At 33.6% G+C, this 15,872-nt stretch overlaps 4 protein-coding genes across 9 annotated transcripts in view; 3 read left to right on the forward strand and 1 right to left on the reverse strand.

Moving 5' to 3' along the window:
• The window catches only part of pex26 (peroxisomal biogenesis factor 26), a 5,097-nt gene extending 3,430 nt beyond the window's left edge, over window positions 1-1,667 (forward strand). Inside the window, exons 4-5 of the mRNA NM_199920.1 lie at window positions 1,097-1,243; window positions 1,356-1,667. Of these exons, the coding sequence (NP_956214.1) occupies window positions 1,097-1,243; window positions 1,356-1,459 (251 nt within the window). The 3' untranslated portion in view covers window positions 1,460-1,667. The remainder of the gene's footprint in view (window positions 1-1,096; window positions 1,244-1,355) is intronic.
• Window positions 1,668-3,205: 1,538 nt separating this feature from the next.
• On the forward strand, window positions 3,206-8,960 carry usp18 (ubiquitin specific peptidase 18). Of its 2 annotated transcripts, XM_087247960.2 has the most exons (10): window positions 3,206-3,678; window positions 3,926-4,022; window positions 4,108-4,244; window positions 5,740-5,819; window positions 6,336-6,470; window positions 6,549-6,644; window positions 6,834-6,983; window positions 7,073-7,219; window positions 7,802-7,836; window positions 8,360-8,960. In XM_087247960.2, exons 1-10 carry the CDS (start codon window positions 3,600-3,602, stop codon window positions 8,415-8,417), a joined length of 1,014 nt encoding a protein of 337 aa, XP_087104086.2. In that variant the 5' UTR covers window positions 3,206-3,599; the 3' UTR covers window positions 8,418-8,960. The 2 variants fall into 2 exon arrangements, with proteins under 2 accessions (XP_087104086.2, XP_087104087.2); XM_087247961.2 differs by lacking the exon at window positions 3,926-4,022 and having other exon boundaries at window positions 3,225-3,678.
• Window positions 8,961-9,245: 285 nt separating this feature from the next.
• Window positions 9,246-11,544, forward strand: lyrm5a (LYR motif containing 5a). Its single transcript, XM_088649949.1, has 3 exons — window positions 9,246-9,323; window positions 9,745-9,810; window positions 10,013-11,544. The coding sequence occupies exons 2-3, from the start codon at window positions 9,766-9,768 to the stop codon at window positions 10,223-10,225; spliced, it is 258 nt and encodes an 85-aa protein (XP_088506075.1). The 5' UTR covers window positions 9,246-9,323; window positions 9,745-9,765; the 3' UTR covers window positions 10,226-11,544.
• slc5a8 (solute carrier family 5 member 8) overlaps window positions 10,417-15,872 on the reverse strand; it is a 69,754-nt gene continuing 64,298 nt past the window's right edge. For 3 of the 5 annotated variants that reach the window (XM_087247932.2, XM_087247934.2, XM_087247933.2), the window contains 7 exons: window positions 14,780-14,889; window positions 14,642-14,709; window positions 14,480-14,566; window positions 11,976-12,175; window positions 11,805-11,908; window positions 11,541-11,629; window positions 10,417-11,459 (listed from right to left, as the gene is read on the reverse strand). In XM_087247932.2, coding sequence (XP_087104058.2) covers window positions 11,364-11,459; window positions 11,541-11,629; window positions 11,805-11,908; window positions 11,976-12,175; window positions 14,480-14,566; window positions 14,642-14,709; window positions 14,780-14,889 — 754 coding nt within the window. In that variant the 3' untranslated portion in view covers window positions 10,417-11,363. The remainder of the gene's footprint in view (window positions 11,460-11,540; window positions 11,630-11,804; window positions 11,909-11,975; window positions 12,176-14,479; window positions 14,567-14,641; window positions 14,710-14,779; window positions 14,890-15,872) is intronic. The other 2 variants (XR_015942181.1, XR_015482491.2) reach the window with 2 other exon arrangements.

Raw genomic sequence — 15,872 nt, forward strand, 5'->3', positions numbered from 1 at the left:
TATACTGGGGGCTAATAATTATTGAGGTCATGCTGCTATTTTACAGGTTTGTAATGTTGTTTCAGATCTTCCACTATAGATTTACAGCCATAGAAGGTCATAAGTTTTCTTATAATATACAGTAAAGCATCAGGTCTTTTCCACAAGGGTTTGAATCTACTCCTATTAGGATTTAAATCTGCTCTTATTGGTCAGATGACCCTGGCATACTGGGTTTTATACAAATTTGTATCAATTTTGTATGGGGATTTTTTGTGTCAGGTCAATATCAGATCAAATCACTTAGACTAAGAAAAAATTGTATAGCAATTATAAAGTATATTGTAAATTATGAATAATTTAGATTTAATTATTGTATATTTGGAAAAATTATAAATAGTTTTCCAGAAATAAAAACATTTATTACTTAGATTTAAATCGTTGTTTCATATTTCGGGAAAATTTGTTTTCCTGTTTAGATTAAGATTAAAAGGCAGTGCTTAATCAGGTTGTCCACAGGGTATTAAAAAGTTTTAGAATGTCTTAAATCTTAAAAGCCAAATTTCAGGCCTTAAAAAGTCTTAAATCTACTGAAATGGTGTGCTATAGTACTTAAATCTTTTTTTAACAGGTCTTAATTTTATTTTGTTTATGTATAGCTCCCCAATCTGGCCATTAACAATCACCAACAATCCATTTTTTAAAAATAAATAGTTAATTACTTTCCTTACAGTAACACCTGACCTTTTTTATTATTAAATTTGTAATATTGTAGACTGAAGTAATTGACAGCTATGTTTTGTTTATAATCCCAAGTATAAAACCTAAAAAGTACACAACTTAAAAATAAGCAACACATAATGTAACGGTGCTGTTAAATAATTGTGAATAATTGCATGTAAAATTAAAACGTGCATCTTTTGTATCTTATATTATGTATTATTTATTGCTGATGATGTTTTTTTTATTGTTATAAACTTACTTATTACAGAAAAAAATGTTATTTATAAACTGATAGTATATTTAATTTATTTAATTTTGTCATGAAATTGCCATTAAAGCCGATATAGTAGTAAGCAGACTAAAGTATGGGATGATGTGTTTGTGTGATTGACAGGCAGATTGACCCTGCGGCTGAACTCGATCATCAAGTTATTATCCAGAGGTCTCTCAGTAGCCAGTGTGAGAATCAGATCCATCTCTTTACGCAGAGTTTTCCTGGCTTTAATGTTGCTGTATCTGCTTATCGCTCGTTTAGACCCAGGTAAGACATCCTCTGGTCCTTTTTATATGCTGTGCATGCTCAATTATAACACTTATAATGATCGTCTACATAGACTGTAACCTATTACCCTGTAATATTCCTCCATCTTCAGCTCTTCCTTCAGCTCTTCCATGGCTGCTCCGACTGCATGGACTCCTCCAGCAGATGTTTAATACCATGTTCGGTCCCTATTACAAAGCCCACAACAGGAGTTAAGGGTTTTACTGGAGATAGAAGAGGAACATAATGGTGCCGTCCTACATTTCAATACTTCATAGATCCTAATTTTGTCATCATGTTTTGGTGCATTTACTTGTGTTATAAATCAATGATCTGATAACCTACTAACATTGTATGGTTACCTTGGTGGGAATTAATTCATGCAGATTAGATGTAAATTCTATAATAAAATGTGTATATATCATTGGGTTTAAATGTGTGTGGGTTCATGTGCATCTGAAACTCTACAGGTGTTCATTTTACATCACACTGAAGTGTTATTGGTAAGACTCGGATAATAAAAGGAATACAAACAGTGAAAATGTTGAAGAAATTATGAAAAATTCAGCAAAATGGCTGTAGATGAAATTAAAATAAATAATAGTAATGTAATCTAATAAAATAACAAAACCAAAACAATAAAAATGTACATTACTTGAAATGAACATGAACTAAAATAAAAATGTTTAGTAGATTTTTTCAGCTGGATCACAAAGCAACAGTGCAGGAATTGATGTATTGAAATAAATAAAGCTAAATACATTTTCATTTAACAATAAATTTACAATAATACACATTTCATGTACAATAATAAACATTTAACACCACCAAAAAAAAAGTTGCACTATTGTTGGTGACATTTTAAAGCACAGGTGTTAAACTCAGTTCCTGGAGGGCCACAGCTCATATGGTTGCAGCTGGTAGTTAACGAAAATGATTTATAATATGTATTAAATATCCCAATAATTGTATTTTATTAATTGCTACCACCACCCCAACCCTTAACCCAACCATCACAGTAACGTAAAAACAGTTGTACAGGGTATTATTCATGTTATCTATTAAATTACCCAATAAATTGCATTTTTTACGTCTACCCCTACCCTAAACCTAACTGTCACAATACTGTTAAAATATTAATCATTGTTATGTAATATCATAAATAATGCTGCTGTGCATTTAGCAGTTCCAATGTATTGTGCATCCAATGTAGACTTTGCAGCCCTGCACAGATTAGCTTTAACCCTAATTAAACACCTGATCAAACTAATTAAGTCTTTCAGGCTTTTAAACTCCCGGGTAAGTGTGTTAAAGTAGAATTGGAACTAAACTTTGCAGGGCTGTTTGACACCCCTGCTTTAGTATAATGCTCCATTAGTTAATATTATTTTATGTATTTACTAACATTAACCAATATGAGTAATCTTAAAGCATTTATTAATCATAGTTCAACATGAACTTATGCAATATTAAAATCAAAATGTGCTTGTTAACATTAGCTAATGCAATGTGAGTTAACATGAACTAACATTAACAAAGATGAAATAATACAGTAATGACTGCATTACTAATTGTTTTTGTTAGTAAATACATTAGCTAATGAACCAAGTGTTACTTTATTATTGATAATTTTATCACTCTTAAATAACTGATTTAAATGCATTACAAATAAAACTCATATGTTGAAATATTAATTCAATCACTGGGGTTATTAATAATATTAGTTATTTAGTTTTAAAATGTTAAACAGGTGTCCTGACATTTTATCCTACCCATCAGATTATGCTATCAACACTGTATAAATGTGTTATTACAGCTTCATATCACATTACTCTACATTAAAGTTTACACTGGTAGCAAAATCTTATGGGTAACATATTGCGTCATCAAAATGTGCTGCCTACTTTTTGAATGGGAGGTAGAACAGTAAGACTAATGTCCTGACATTTTATCCTACCCATCAGATTATGCCACCAACACTGTATTTGAATGGTTCTGAGATAAGGGATTAAGGTAGGTTAGGGCGATATTACAGCTTCATATCACACAACTTAATCCACATTAAAATTTACATTGGTAGCAGAATCTGATGGGTAACATATTGCGTCATCAAAATGTGCTGCCTACTTTTTGAATGGGAGGTAGGACAATAACACCGGTCGCGTTAGTGACAGAAACTGACGCAGGAAACGAAAGTGAAAGTAAGATCAGCTGTTTCTGTTTACGTCTGCCTGAAACTCTGGGTAGCTACGAGTAAAACGAGAGTGCTAGTATCTTGATATGACTTAAACGAACAGGTTTTCAGAAGAAGAGAAAAAAAAAAACAGAAGGTTTTGCTATCAATATATGTGTGTGAATGGGGGACTACTGGAGTAAAATGGCTTATCATCGACGGTACATCCGCTCTTTATCATGGAGCTCTAACAGGGGTTATGGTAAGTCCAGCACTCCTGTATACAGATTTTATTTTATTGATTTATTTTCATTTAAACACACAAAACAGGCTACTTAAAGCGGACACAGTAACTAGATGAAATAAACATGACTAATTGACAGACAGGTTAACCAAAGTTAATAAAAACTAAAGATCATGTATTTTGTATGAGTGTGATTATACTTAGGATTCACATAGACAATATAAATGACATTACAGCTGAACCTAACAAATATTATGTTTTTCAGAAGTGAGAGGCCTTTTCAATGACGGTCTATCCTGTTGTGTTAATGCTTTGCTTCAGTCCTTTTCTGCCACAACTGAACTGCTGGACATACTGAACAAGTACTAAAGCATCATTATCAGTTGCATATTTAAACCAGCCATGCTAAATCATGCTAAATACTTTTAATAATGATTACTGTTAAAGATGGAATCCTTCAGATGGAATTGAACAGAGTAACATCCCATTGCAGTTGAGGAACACACTGCTCTCCGTGAGGGACCCTTCTCATTCAGCTCCACATAAAGGCTTTCTGGACTGCCTCTATCGTCACGCCATTTGCAGTATGTATGCAGAATATCACAGTTAAATGTTATGCTCATTTAAAATGATTTTACTCTGAGTGCGTTTTATTGAGTGCGTTAGTGGTGTAAAGTAACAAATTATAAATACTCAAATAACTGTAGTTGAGTAGTTTTTCTCAGGAATTGTACTTTACAAAGTAGTTTTATAAATGTGTACTTTTACTTTCTCTTGAGTACATTTTTAATGCTGTATCAGTACTTTTACTCCACTATTTACCTTCAGTCTGCAGTCATTATTTTCTCGTTTACGGTGATTGGCTTAGTACAGCGGTGCCCAAACTTTTTCTTACGAAGGGCCAAAAACCAAACTTGATCGAGGCTAGTGGGCCAAAGGTAAATATAGTTGCCATGGGTAATTTCATAATTTATTTAGTAATGTTTAAAAATGACTATAAAACATTGCTTTATATTAACTAATACGGAATTTTATATTAACTAATACATTAATTTTTACATTTTATCATGAACTTATCACAGTAAAAACTAAATCTAATTTATAACAGAATTACACTAGTTTTTGCCTCGATTTGCTCGCCGAGGTCTTCTGTCTTCTCTATCCATCGAGTTACAGTATTTACATTCTTACAAATCTAATTTACAACATTTAATTGAAACAATAAAACAAACAAAAGAGGTGATGACCTCTGAATTCTGTGTTAAAGGCATTCGCCACAACCCTCCCCATCATTCTCACTCTTCTCTCAGATGTTATGGTGGGCAAATCAAAGGTTACAATGGACCACAGGCCCTACTTTGGGCATCTCTGGCTTAGTAGAAAAATTTGTCCTGGGATTCCTGTCCAATCAAATAGCACATAGAAAGACATTGGTGCTTTATAAGGAAGCATTAAAAGTGTCCAGGAAGATGTTTAAACTCTTTACACCCAATGACCCAGAGACTGCACGTCACTGATGATTGATATTTACTGTATTATGACTGAAATGGGCGTGTCACGGTGGCGCAGTGGGTAGCACGATCGCCTCACAGAAAGAAGGTCATTTGTTCGAGCCTCAGCTGGCTCAGTTGGCATTTCTGTGTGGAGTTTGCTTGTTCTCCCCGTGTTGGTGTGGGTTTCCTCCGGGTGCTCCGGTTTCCCCCACAGTCCAAAGACATGTGCTATAAGTAAATTGAATAAACTAAATTGGCTGTAGTGTGTGTGTGTGAGAGTGTGTATGGGTGTTTCCCAGTGTTGGGTTGCAGCTGGAAGGGCATCCGCTGCGCAAAACATATGCTTGCTAAGTTGGCTGTGGTGATCCCTGTTTAATAAAGGGAACGAATATATGTATGCATCAGTCGTTTACAGAGTAATACTCAATATTCTTGAGTCTTTTTCAAAGGGCTACTTTCTACTCATACTTTGCGTAACGATACAACAGATAATTTTACTTTGCTTGCGCTACATTTTTGGGCAATGGTACCTTTACTTGCATATGATTTTTCAATACTCTTTCCACCACTGGTTATTGTGTTGCAGGATACACTCAACAAGATGCCGATGAAATATTCCACATGATCCTCAATCTCAGTCTGAAGCAGATGCCTGATCATGAGCTGGTGGGTTTGCTTTTAAAGACCACTTGAAATCGAAATGTACTGTGTTCATTTTGCTAGCTCACACTTTTAAGGTGAATAATTAATCTCTGCAGGTTAATCCACTGAAAAAAAAATTGGTTGTTTTCATAATCTTCAATAAAAATCTGATCTTTTGCTTCTGCTTTTGAAGTGGCGGTCCTTCTGTTGACGTTGGATCACTTTACTAATCCTTTTTTTACTGCGCAATCAAAACTTTTGGACTGAATAATAAATTATGAAATTAACAGTACATTACACGTTTGAATTTAAACTATTATGTTTAAACAAACTTAATTATTGCTAACTTCAGACTTTAAATAAAGTCTTCAGATGATTCTAGTTTTAATTATGGCTGCATGGATTTTTCGGTTCATAAACGGTTGTTGAAGCATAAATAAAATAAAATGAGGCATAAATTAGTGGGTATTACATGTAAATCATGGTAATGTACAAAATGTGATTGTCCATGGTAATGTCATGTTTTTTCCACTCCTCCAGGCTCAGGAAATCAGCAGTCTTTATACGATTGAGGTGGAAACACAGGTGACATGTATGGATTGCACATTTATTCACAGAGTCCCCAACTTATATTTCAGCTTTCCTCTGGTGATTCATGAAGGGGAAAACACCCTGGTAAACATCTAAAAGTGATGCATTCAAGTTACTTTACGTAATTTATGTACACTCTAATGTACATCTCACAATTTTCAGGAGAGCTGCATCATATCTTTCTTCAAGAAACAAAAGCTGGAGGTCAGCGAGAAGTTTTTCTGTGACCGCTGTGAAAAGAAGCAACCATGTGCTTATGTACGTACTTTGTTTGCTTTATCATTAAGTTAGACGTGTAATCTAAAAAATGTAATCTTTAATTGTAGCATTTCTGACAATTTAACTTTTTTTTTTATTTCCAATACAAATAGATTTTATTCAGATTTCTGCACGCAGTTTGATGCAGAATTTAATTGTTTTTATTTTATGCTGTATTTTATTATGCAGGAGCAGAAACTTGTCTCATTGCCTCAGATTCTCTGTGTCCACTTGAAAAGATTCAGAAATGAACATGGATTGATTAAGAAACTCGACAGCAAAGTCACCTTCCCTGAAACACTGAAGATGAGCATGTTTGCTGCAGGACAATCAGAAAATGTATTTCAGTATATATTTAATGCAGAGCTTATAATGGTATATTATTTGAATGCAGCAGCTGATTTAATTATCTTGTATGCTTGCTTTAGGCTGCATCTGATTCTCCTCAGGCTGATTACAGTCTGTTTGCAGTAATAGTTCATATAGGATCTGCAATGTTTGGTCATTATACCGCTTTCATCAGACAAACGCAGGACCAGATGTGGTATTATGCCAATGACAGCCGCGTGAATCAAGTAAGAGATCGAGACTATTGAGTCTTACATTCATTAAAAGGAGATCTAGTATGCTCCTTTTTACAAAATCTAAAATAGTGTCCCTATAGTGTGTATGTGACATTTCAGCTCAAAATACCCCACAAATAATCCTTTATAACTGTTTGATTTTGCCTCTTTTAGGCTTTGATCATAACTGTACCATTTTGGTGACTGTGGCTTTAAATTCAAATGAGGTTGTGCTGTTTTCAAAAGAGGGCAGAGCTACAAATGCCTATGTGTCAGCATAGTGGCAGATTCAAAAACAAGACTAACGTCCTTTGCTAATGAAGGAGAGATCATCACTAATGGGCGGGGCTTTCCCCCTCTGATGACACGTACAAAGGGAGAATGTCAATCAAAGTGTTTTAGCAGACTGTTTATATCAAGTGTGATGATAGAAAACAAAAATGAATACATTTTTACCTTTAGAAGCTGGATATATTCACTGTTGCCACACAACTGTTTAATCCTCTTATAAATGAGATTTTTAATGAATAGGACCCCTTTAAGACACTGAATATTGCCATTTTGTGTGTTAATTATTTTATTCATTTGTTTTAGGCTACATGGAAGGATGTGCAGGACACATATAAAGGGTAATTCAGTTTTTCACGTACACTGACGGGACACTTTACTTGGTACACCTTGCTAGTGCTGGGTTAGACTTTTGTATACTTTTTAAGAGACTTTGGTTGGACTCACTTTTGCCTTCTTGAATATTGTTGTGGCATAGATTTAAAGGCTAAGTTCATCTAAAAAAATGAAACTATTTCATTAATAATTCACTAATAATTCATTAATAATATGTCACACTCCAAGCCCCCGTTTTGCATCAGAACACTTATTAAGATTTTTTAGGTCAAATCTGAGAGCTCCCTCATCCTCCATAGGCAGCAAGGTTACAGAATTATTCAGTAATCAGAAAGGTATAGCAAAAAACAGACCATATGTGGTTCAATCGGAATATTATCAAGTTGCGAGAATACTTTTACACACATATTAAATGAAAATAATTACTTTATTCCACAGTTTCTAAACTAAACTTATCCCTTAACATTTTTTTTATTTTCTTTGGAGGATCTTCCAGTTTTTGATGATAATATTTGTGTACTGTTTTAGAAGAGAAACAGCCTACTTGCTTCTGTACAGAAAGAAGAGTTTGGATTCATCTGGATAACTGATGGGAAGGCTGCAGCCCTTGATGTTTTCCGCAAGCACTATGGCTTAGTTAATGCAAAAAAGATTTCCGCCTTTCTATGAAATTTTGCCTTGTTTTCCTTTGCAATTATTTAAACATTCCAAAGACACATTTTTCATGAGATTCAATATGACAGTATGCCTTGATTTCTGAAAAAGAGTATCAGAATGTATTTAATTTATGCTTAAAACAAGACAAAAATCTATTAATGTTGGTAATTTAAAAAGAAGCTTGAATTAATTTTATTTTTCTTACTTCACTGACAGAAATGTAATTGTCATTTTTAAAACGACTTTTATCCTGTGGTGCTAAAAAGAATATTCCAAAATAGGACCAACATGTATTTTTATGTGTATAAATCTACAAGTGTTTGAGATATAAATCAGTTCATGATACATATATTTTTATGTTAAAATAGGTTAACATAGGACGGCATTTTGTATAAGATTACACTATTTTGTCAGTACATATAATGTGCAGTTTATTGATATTCTTAAATAAAAAGTATGTTTTAAAGTATAACACTGTTTGTCGTCTATTTCTGAAACGTCTTATTATAAAAAAATAAGAAATAAAAAATGTAAGTTCAAAGTAGTTAAGTAATGATAATTTCCCAGAACTGTGTTGTGGCTGGAAGGGCATCGGCTGCTTAAAAACATATACCAGAGTAGTTGGCGGTTCATTCCGCAGTGGTGACCGCTGATAAATAAGGGACTAGCCGAAGGGCAATTAATGAATGAAATACAATGTGACTTTTATTTTGAAAAAAACATTATGGCTTTTATTTTTTTATCCGTTCGCACTCTCGACTTTTATTTTGTAAATCTCCATAACATGGCGTTTTCCTCTCACGTCCTGTCAAGCTTGTCTGTTATGATCTTGTAGGTGAGTAAACATTGTCATAAATCATATTTCTCAAAGAAAACTTCACTATTTTAACATTACGTTAATACCATAGTAAGCCCACCTTTATCATATTGTTAACGTTTAAAGCTTGTTAATGCAATATAAAGACAAATGTCAGTGTTTATTTTGTCTTAATTGTCACCTGCTATATAATAAATATATATTTGGGCAGTAATGCCCAAATAAACCGTGGTTTTGGTATAGTAAACTTTAATGTTTACCGTAACCATGACTATTTGTGTAACCACGATTTTATTACAAATACCATGGCTAAACTTGGTTTTAACTTGTGGTTACAGTGCTTTAAATAACATTACTAAGCCACATTTTTTGGTTTCTTTGTTTTAAGACAGTTTTGTTATGCTTTATACTGTGTAACCTCATTAATGTTTGTTTTCAGGATCGAGATATTGAAGTTAAGATGACTAATCCACTGAGAGGAGAGGTTATCAGACTGTACAAAAATGTAAGTGTAGTTTCATATTTTTAATGTTTTACAATTTAGTGCACTGATACGGTATGGTTTTTATTTCGTATGTAGCTTATTTATTTTAAATGTCAGCTAGCTTTCATTTCACATAGCACTGCATTACGTTCACTAATAAAAAGGATGTGAAGATAATAGTAATGACTCTTCATTGTTTTGGTCAATCATGTCTTTTCTGCAGCTTCTGTATCTTGGTCGGGAATATCCAAAAGGAACTGCATACTTTAGAGAGCGTCTGAAGACGGCTTTCATGAAGAACAAAGATGTCACAGACCCTGAGAAAATCCAAAAACTGATCGACCGCGGAGACTTTGTGATCAAAGAACTAGAGGCTCTCTATTATCTCAGGAAATACAGAGCCATGAAGAAACGCTATTATGAACCGGAGCATTAATCAACGATGAGTTCTCAGTCACATGTGCCAGATTAAAAGTATTTGAATGTTTGTGCTTGATGCGTTGCACTTACAAATTATTACTACTAGGATGTCCTAAAGAAGACAAGTATTAATTGGAAAAAAAAACTGTCAGATTTGCATATTTAAAGGGATAATTCACACAAAAAACGAAATGTAGTCATTTACAGGTGGTTCCAAACCTTTATGAGGTACATTTGTTGAATTTAAATGTTAGAAATTATGTATATTAATACACTACGAAAGTTTGGGGTATGAAACCTGAAAAAAAAACAGTAAATAAATACGCAAATATATAAATGAATTAGTAAATAAAGCCATAAATTCCTGCATTAATAAAACAGTAAATAAATAAATATGCAAATAAATAAATAATTGCAAATAAAAATCCAGAAACTCCTGCATAAATAAATATAGAAATTATTAATAGTGCGGGCAGGTAAATAATTTAATAAATTACAAAAATGTTGGAGGAATAAACAATGCTAAACTGAGTTTATTTATCCCCCCTCTTTCTTTTAAATGTTTATTAATTCTTGAGCATAGCTGCATATTTACTTTTCCTCAGCTCAACATGCTAATGAGAGGCCGTCTGTCAATCATCTGAAGCCAGTCAAAAAAATCGAATGCTAAATTTTTCTAACGATCAACCGATGATGGCAAAAATTCTGCCTTCTACTGATTAACAGACACCCTCTCATTAGCATGTTGAACTAAGGTAAAGTAAATACGCAACAACGTTCATAAACAGTTAATTTAATACAAAGCATTTTCTTCTTCCCCCAACATTCGTGTAATTTATTTAATTATGTATATAATTATTTATGCAAGAATTTGTGGATTTTTATAAACATTATTTATTTGCATATTTATTAATTATTTGATTTATGTGGAAATTTATCAATATAATTACTCATTTATATATTTGCATATTTATTTATTTATTGTTTTTGAAGGATTCATCCGCTATATGAAAGTCAGTTTCCAACAATATTCAAAATATCTTCCTTTATGTTCAACAAAATTAAAGCAGCAGTGGAGAGTGAGTAGATATTGACAGAATTTTCATTTTTGAGTGTGCCATCTCTTTAAATCAAGCTTTCAGTTTTATCTTGATTTAACTCAACTCAACATCACCGAAATCACAGTTGTTTTCTCGCAACGATATCTCCAGCTCCCTTGTCAGGTCCATCTTTCCTGCATTACCGGAAACCTTAAAGTGCAAAAAGGGTAAAAGTGAGAAGAACAGAGTGATTGTCCATCTGTATATATGCAATAATAAATGTGTGCTCACTTTTGCTTTGAGTATTTTGTAGGCTTTGTAGCAGGTGAGGTCCTCTTTTGATAGCGTGAGTCCGGGCTGCAGTTTCATCCGTTGGCCACCTTTGAGATACATTAAAAAGACATGCACTGAATTTAGAGTGTATCTGAAAAGTGTATCTTTCTTTTCTATGTATGGCCGATATATATTGCATCACCAAAACTGATTGAGGTCATGTCTATGTGTCAATATATTGATTATTGTGACAGGCCTATTGGCAACCTGATAATGTCGTACCTGATAATATGCTGACAATAAGACCCACTGCGATGGCTGTCACGGTTCCCAACAGGCCAAAGTACAGGTATGAAAGCGAGTACCAATTATCAGCTAACAAAGGCCTGTTAATGAATCATTATGTTATGTATCATTCAATGCATTTTGACTCAGTTAATTTTCACAACCCACCTTTCTAGAGTTTCTTCTTCAATTCTGTAGATGTCCATGCTTGCAGTCCAGTTAGTGGTGTCTGGTGCCATAGAGAGGTTACAGCCGTGTGTGTTCAGAGTCAACGGTCTGCTGTTTTCTGCTGGCGGAGGGTAAATCTGTGCCCCGATACACACCCACAATGACAGTCCCAAACCAGACACAAGTCCTGCCAAACCTCCCTAAAACAGATACTTTTGAGGAAATAGTTCACCCTAAAATTAACATTTGCTAACTCTACATTAAAGATTTCTTTATTAGAACCAAAAATCGAACATTTCATCACTTGTTCGAACAGCTCGTCACAATAATCAAGTGCTGTTTATTAGTGAAAACTGAGTGCTGGATTTTGGTTTACTGTAACTGTTTATGTTAATTTTTCAACATAAAAATTTAACTGTTCTTTAATTTTTCACAATTATATTAGTATCCCTTTACAGGATTTAACCATGAAATTCACAGTAATATGTTGTATTCAGAATTTTATTGTGAAAACTGAATGATAGATTTTGGTATGTTGTAAAAAGAAAATTCACAGAATTTCACAATGTTACTGTGTGTTTTTCACAATACTAATTTTATTAGTGTCACTTTACAGGATTTAACTGTGCAATCCATAGTAATATGATGCATGCAGAATTTTATTGTGAAAACTGAATGCAAATTTTTGGTTAACTGTATAAAATCCCCAAAATTTCACAACATGTTACTGTAATTTTTACAATAAATTACACTAGTATCACTTTAAAGGATTTAACAGTGAAATTCACAGTAATATGTGAGAATATTAAGAGTTTTATTGTAAAAAAAACTGAACGTAGGATTACGGTAAGTTGTGAGAAATGCCCCGAATTTCCCAGCATGTTGCTGTACTTTTTCAAAGATCAAAACATGAGCTCTCTGTGCAAATATTTAAAATACGGACCAATCACTCGTTTTTTTTTTTTAAATGTCTAATCATCTAGTTTTATCCCATCCCTTTTTGCAGCACCGTACTACAAAATTTCGCATGCTCAAACTCTAGTGTGACTGCAGCATTATATGTTGTATTTAGTATTTTATTGTAAAATTAAAGCAGCCAGCATAAATCAAGCAAATTACTGTTAAATGGGGCTATATCTTTTGCATGTTAGTTAGAAATTAAACTATTTTATTAATTAATGCACATTAATTTTTATGCTAGTACCCGCTCCTTTTTTTGATATTTAGTAATATTTACAGCATGTTATTTGCAGAACCAAAAACAATTTGGTTACCAATTACCAACATCTTTAAAATAACCTGAAAAAAGCAATTGTTTTTATGGATTATTATGGTTTGTTGTTTAGTGAATTGAGTAAACTAAATTGTCTGTAGTCTGTTTCCCAGTGATGGGTTGCAGCTGGAAGGGCAGCCGCTGTGTTAAACACATGCTGGATAAATTGGCAGTTTATTCCACTGTGGTGAGCCCTGATGAATAAACGGACTAAGCCGGAGGAAAATGAATGGATAGATTCATAGTATAGCAGCATCTCACTTTACAATATGTTAATTGTTGTGGATAATTAGCTCTTATTCTAAAATTACTCCTTATGAATAAGTATTTTGAGTCTGCGCTGTAATCCTTAAAAGGATAGTTCACCCAAAATTGAAAATTCTGTCATTATTTACTCTTTTGACTTGTTCGAAAAATAGTTTGACTTTCTCCTAAATACAAACGAAGATATACAGTTGAAGTCAGAATTATTTGCCCCCCTGAATTATTAGCGCCTCTGTTTAGTTTTTTCTCCAATTTCTGTTTAATGGAGGAAGGATTGTTTCAGCACATAAGCATAATAGTTTTAAAAAATAATTTCTAATAACTGATTTATTTTATCTTTGCCATGATGACAGTTAATAATATTTTACCTGATATGTTTCAAGACACTTCTATACAGCTTAAAGTGACATTTAAAGGTTTAACTAGGTTAATTAGGTTAACTAGGCAGGTTAGAGTAATCAGGTGAGTTATTGTATAACGATGGTTTGTTCTGTAGACTATTAAAAAAATAGCTTAAGGGGGCTAATAATTTTGTCCCCAAAATAGTTTTTAAAAAATTAAAAACTGCTTTTTTTCTAGTCGAACTAAAACATATAAGACTTTCTCCAGAAGAAAAAATTTTGTCAGACATACTGTGAAAATGTCCTTGCTCTGTTAAACATCATTTGGGAAATATTTAAAAATGAAAAAAAAAAAAAATCAAAAAGGGGCTAATAATTCTGACTTCAAAAAACCTGTAACCATTGACTGACACAGTATTTGGTTTTCCTAAATGGAAGTAAATGGTTACAAATTTTCAGCTTTTTTCATACTAAATTCTTTTGTGTTCAGTAGAAAAAAGAAAACCACAAACGTCTGAAACCTCCTGAGGGAGAGTAGATGATGAGGTTATTTAAATTTTTGGGTGAACTATCCCTTTCAGTAGAGTCTTTTTTTAATATGTAAAAAAATAAAGGTTTAAAGTAACCTTTGAGTTGGCGCAAGGAAACAGGATTGCAAGAGAAAATAGGCCTAGCAGAGGTCCACCAATCACTCCTGAAATACTGAAAGCCGCCTGTTGAAAAAAATACATACAATTGTTTTGTATTCTTTTGCATTCATGGTGTCACAAAATTGAGCAATAACCCACCTGTAGCATTCCTCCCATCAAAGATGCAATGCCAGCCATTCCGATGCACACAGCACCATAAAACAAACCTGTTATTGGGAAAAACTTTCTTTAGTTGTTAGTCATTGATTACTGATTAATAGACATGTATTTACTCACTCATGGCCTTTGAAGCCCAGGACAGCTGTTTTTCTGACAGACTGAGGTACGGCCGCAGCACATCTGTTACAGTTACTGCAGCCAAAGCGTTCACACTGGATGAGACTGTACTGTTGACAATAAACATGCTGTGATTTATGATCGAGTTAATATGCATGTGGTAAGGCACGTTTAAAACATTGAATGTCATTACTCGATTGAAGGGGCGTATCAGCCGATAGATATGGGCCAGTAGGGGCCTTCTGTGCATAATGGTAGGCTCAGAAGGCTGTTTTAATCCATGGTTAATCAGCTTAGATCACATATGGCTGCAGCCGGAAGTTAAAAAGAAATATTTATATCATTAAATAAGTTTCCTATTAATTGTATTTTATTAACGGCTACACCTATCAACTCTTAACCCAACCATCACAGTTATGCAAAAACAGATCTGGAGTCTTATATTAGTGTAGCTGATGAACCATGTTGGATGGATGGATGATAACAGCCTAACAGCCTTCTGAGCCTACAGTACCAATCGGCACAGAAGGCCCCTACAGGCCCAAATCTATCAGCAAATAGCCACTGATAATGCCCATTCAATCGAGTGATAACATTCGAATAGAATTTTATCAAGAATTTTAAAGCATACTTATTTTTTTGCATTTGAAAGATTACATTTTTTTAAAAGTATATAAATTATATTTTTACATTGTAAGATGCATTCTGGGGGATCAGGTTTGACTCTGCCTATGAGACAGCATCGTTTCTCCAAAGTAATGCAAATTATAAGTTCTAGGCACCGCTGTGTATTGTCTGACAAACGGCCAGGTAATACTTTCAGGCAAGGCCCAGAAATTATGAACTTCTGGAGAAAGCTTTATGTGACTATTTTCAATTTCATAGGGTTTCTTTTAAAGCATCAATGTTGTAATGTCATTTAAATTCAATGAGTTAAATAGACTTAAGCATCTTTTTGGTTGTTAAAGCCTAAAAAGAGACGAAAGGGCTTTTAAACGCAGTTGCCGTCATTAGCAGCAGGCTAGTGCAGAAATTCCATTGAAAATACTGGGGTAAAATTAATTTCCATATTTTAAAGACATGGCGCAGAACA

This window comes from Danio rerio, chromosome 4, assembly GCF_052040795.2.
Source record: "Danio rerio strain M-AB ecotype USA chromosome 4, GRCz13ab, whole genome shotgun sequence".
NCBI lineage: Eukaryota > Metazoa > Chordata > Actinopteri > Cypriniformes > Danionidae > Danio > Danio rerio.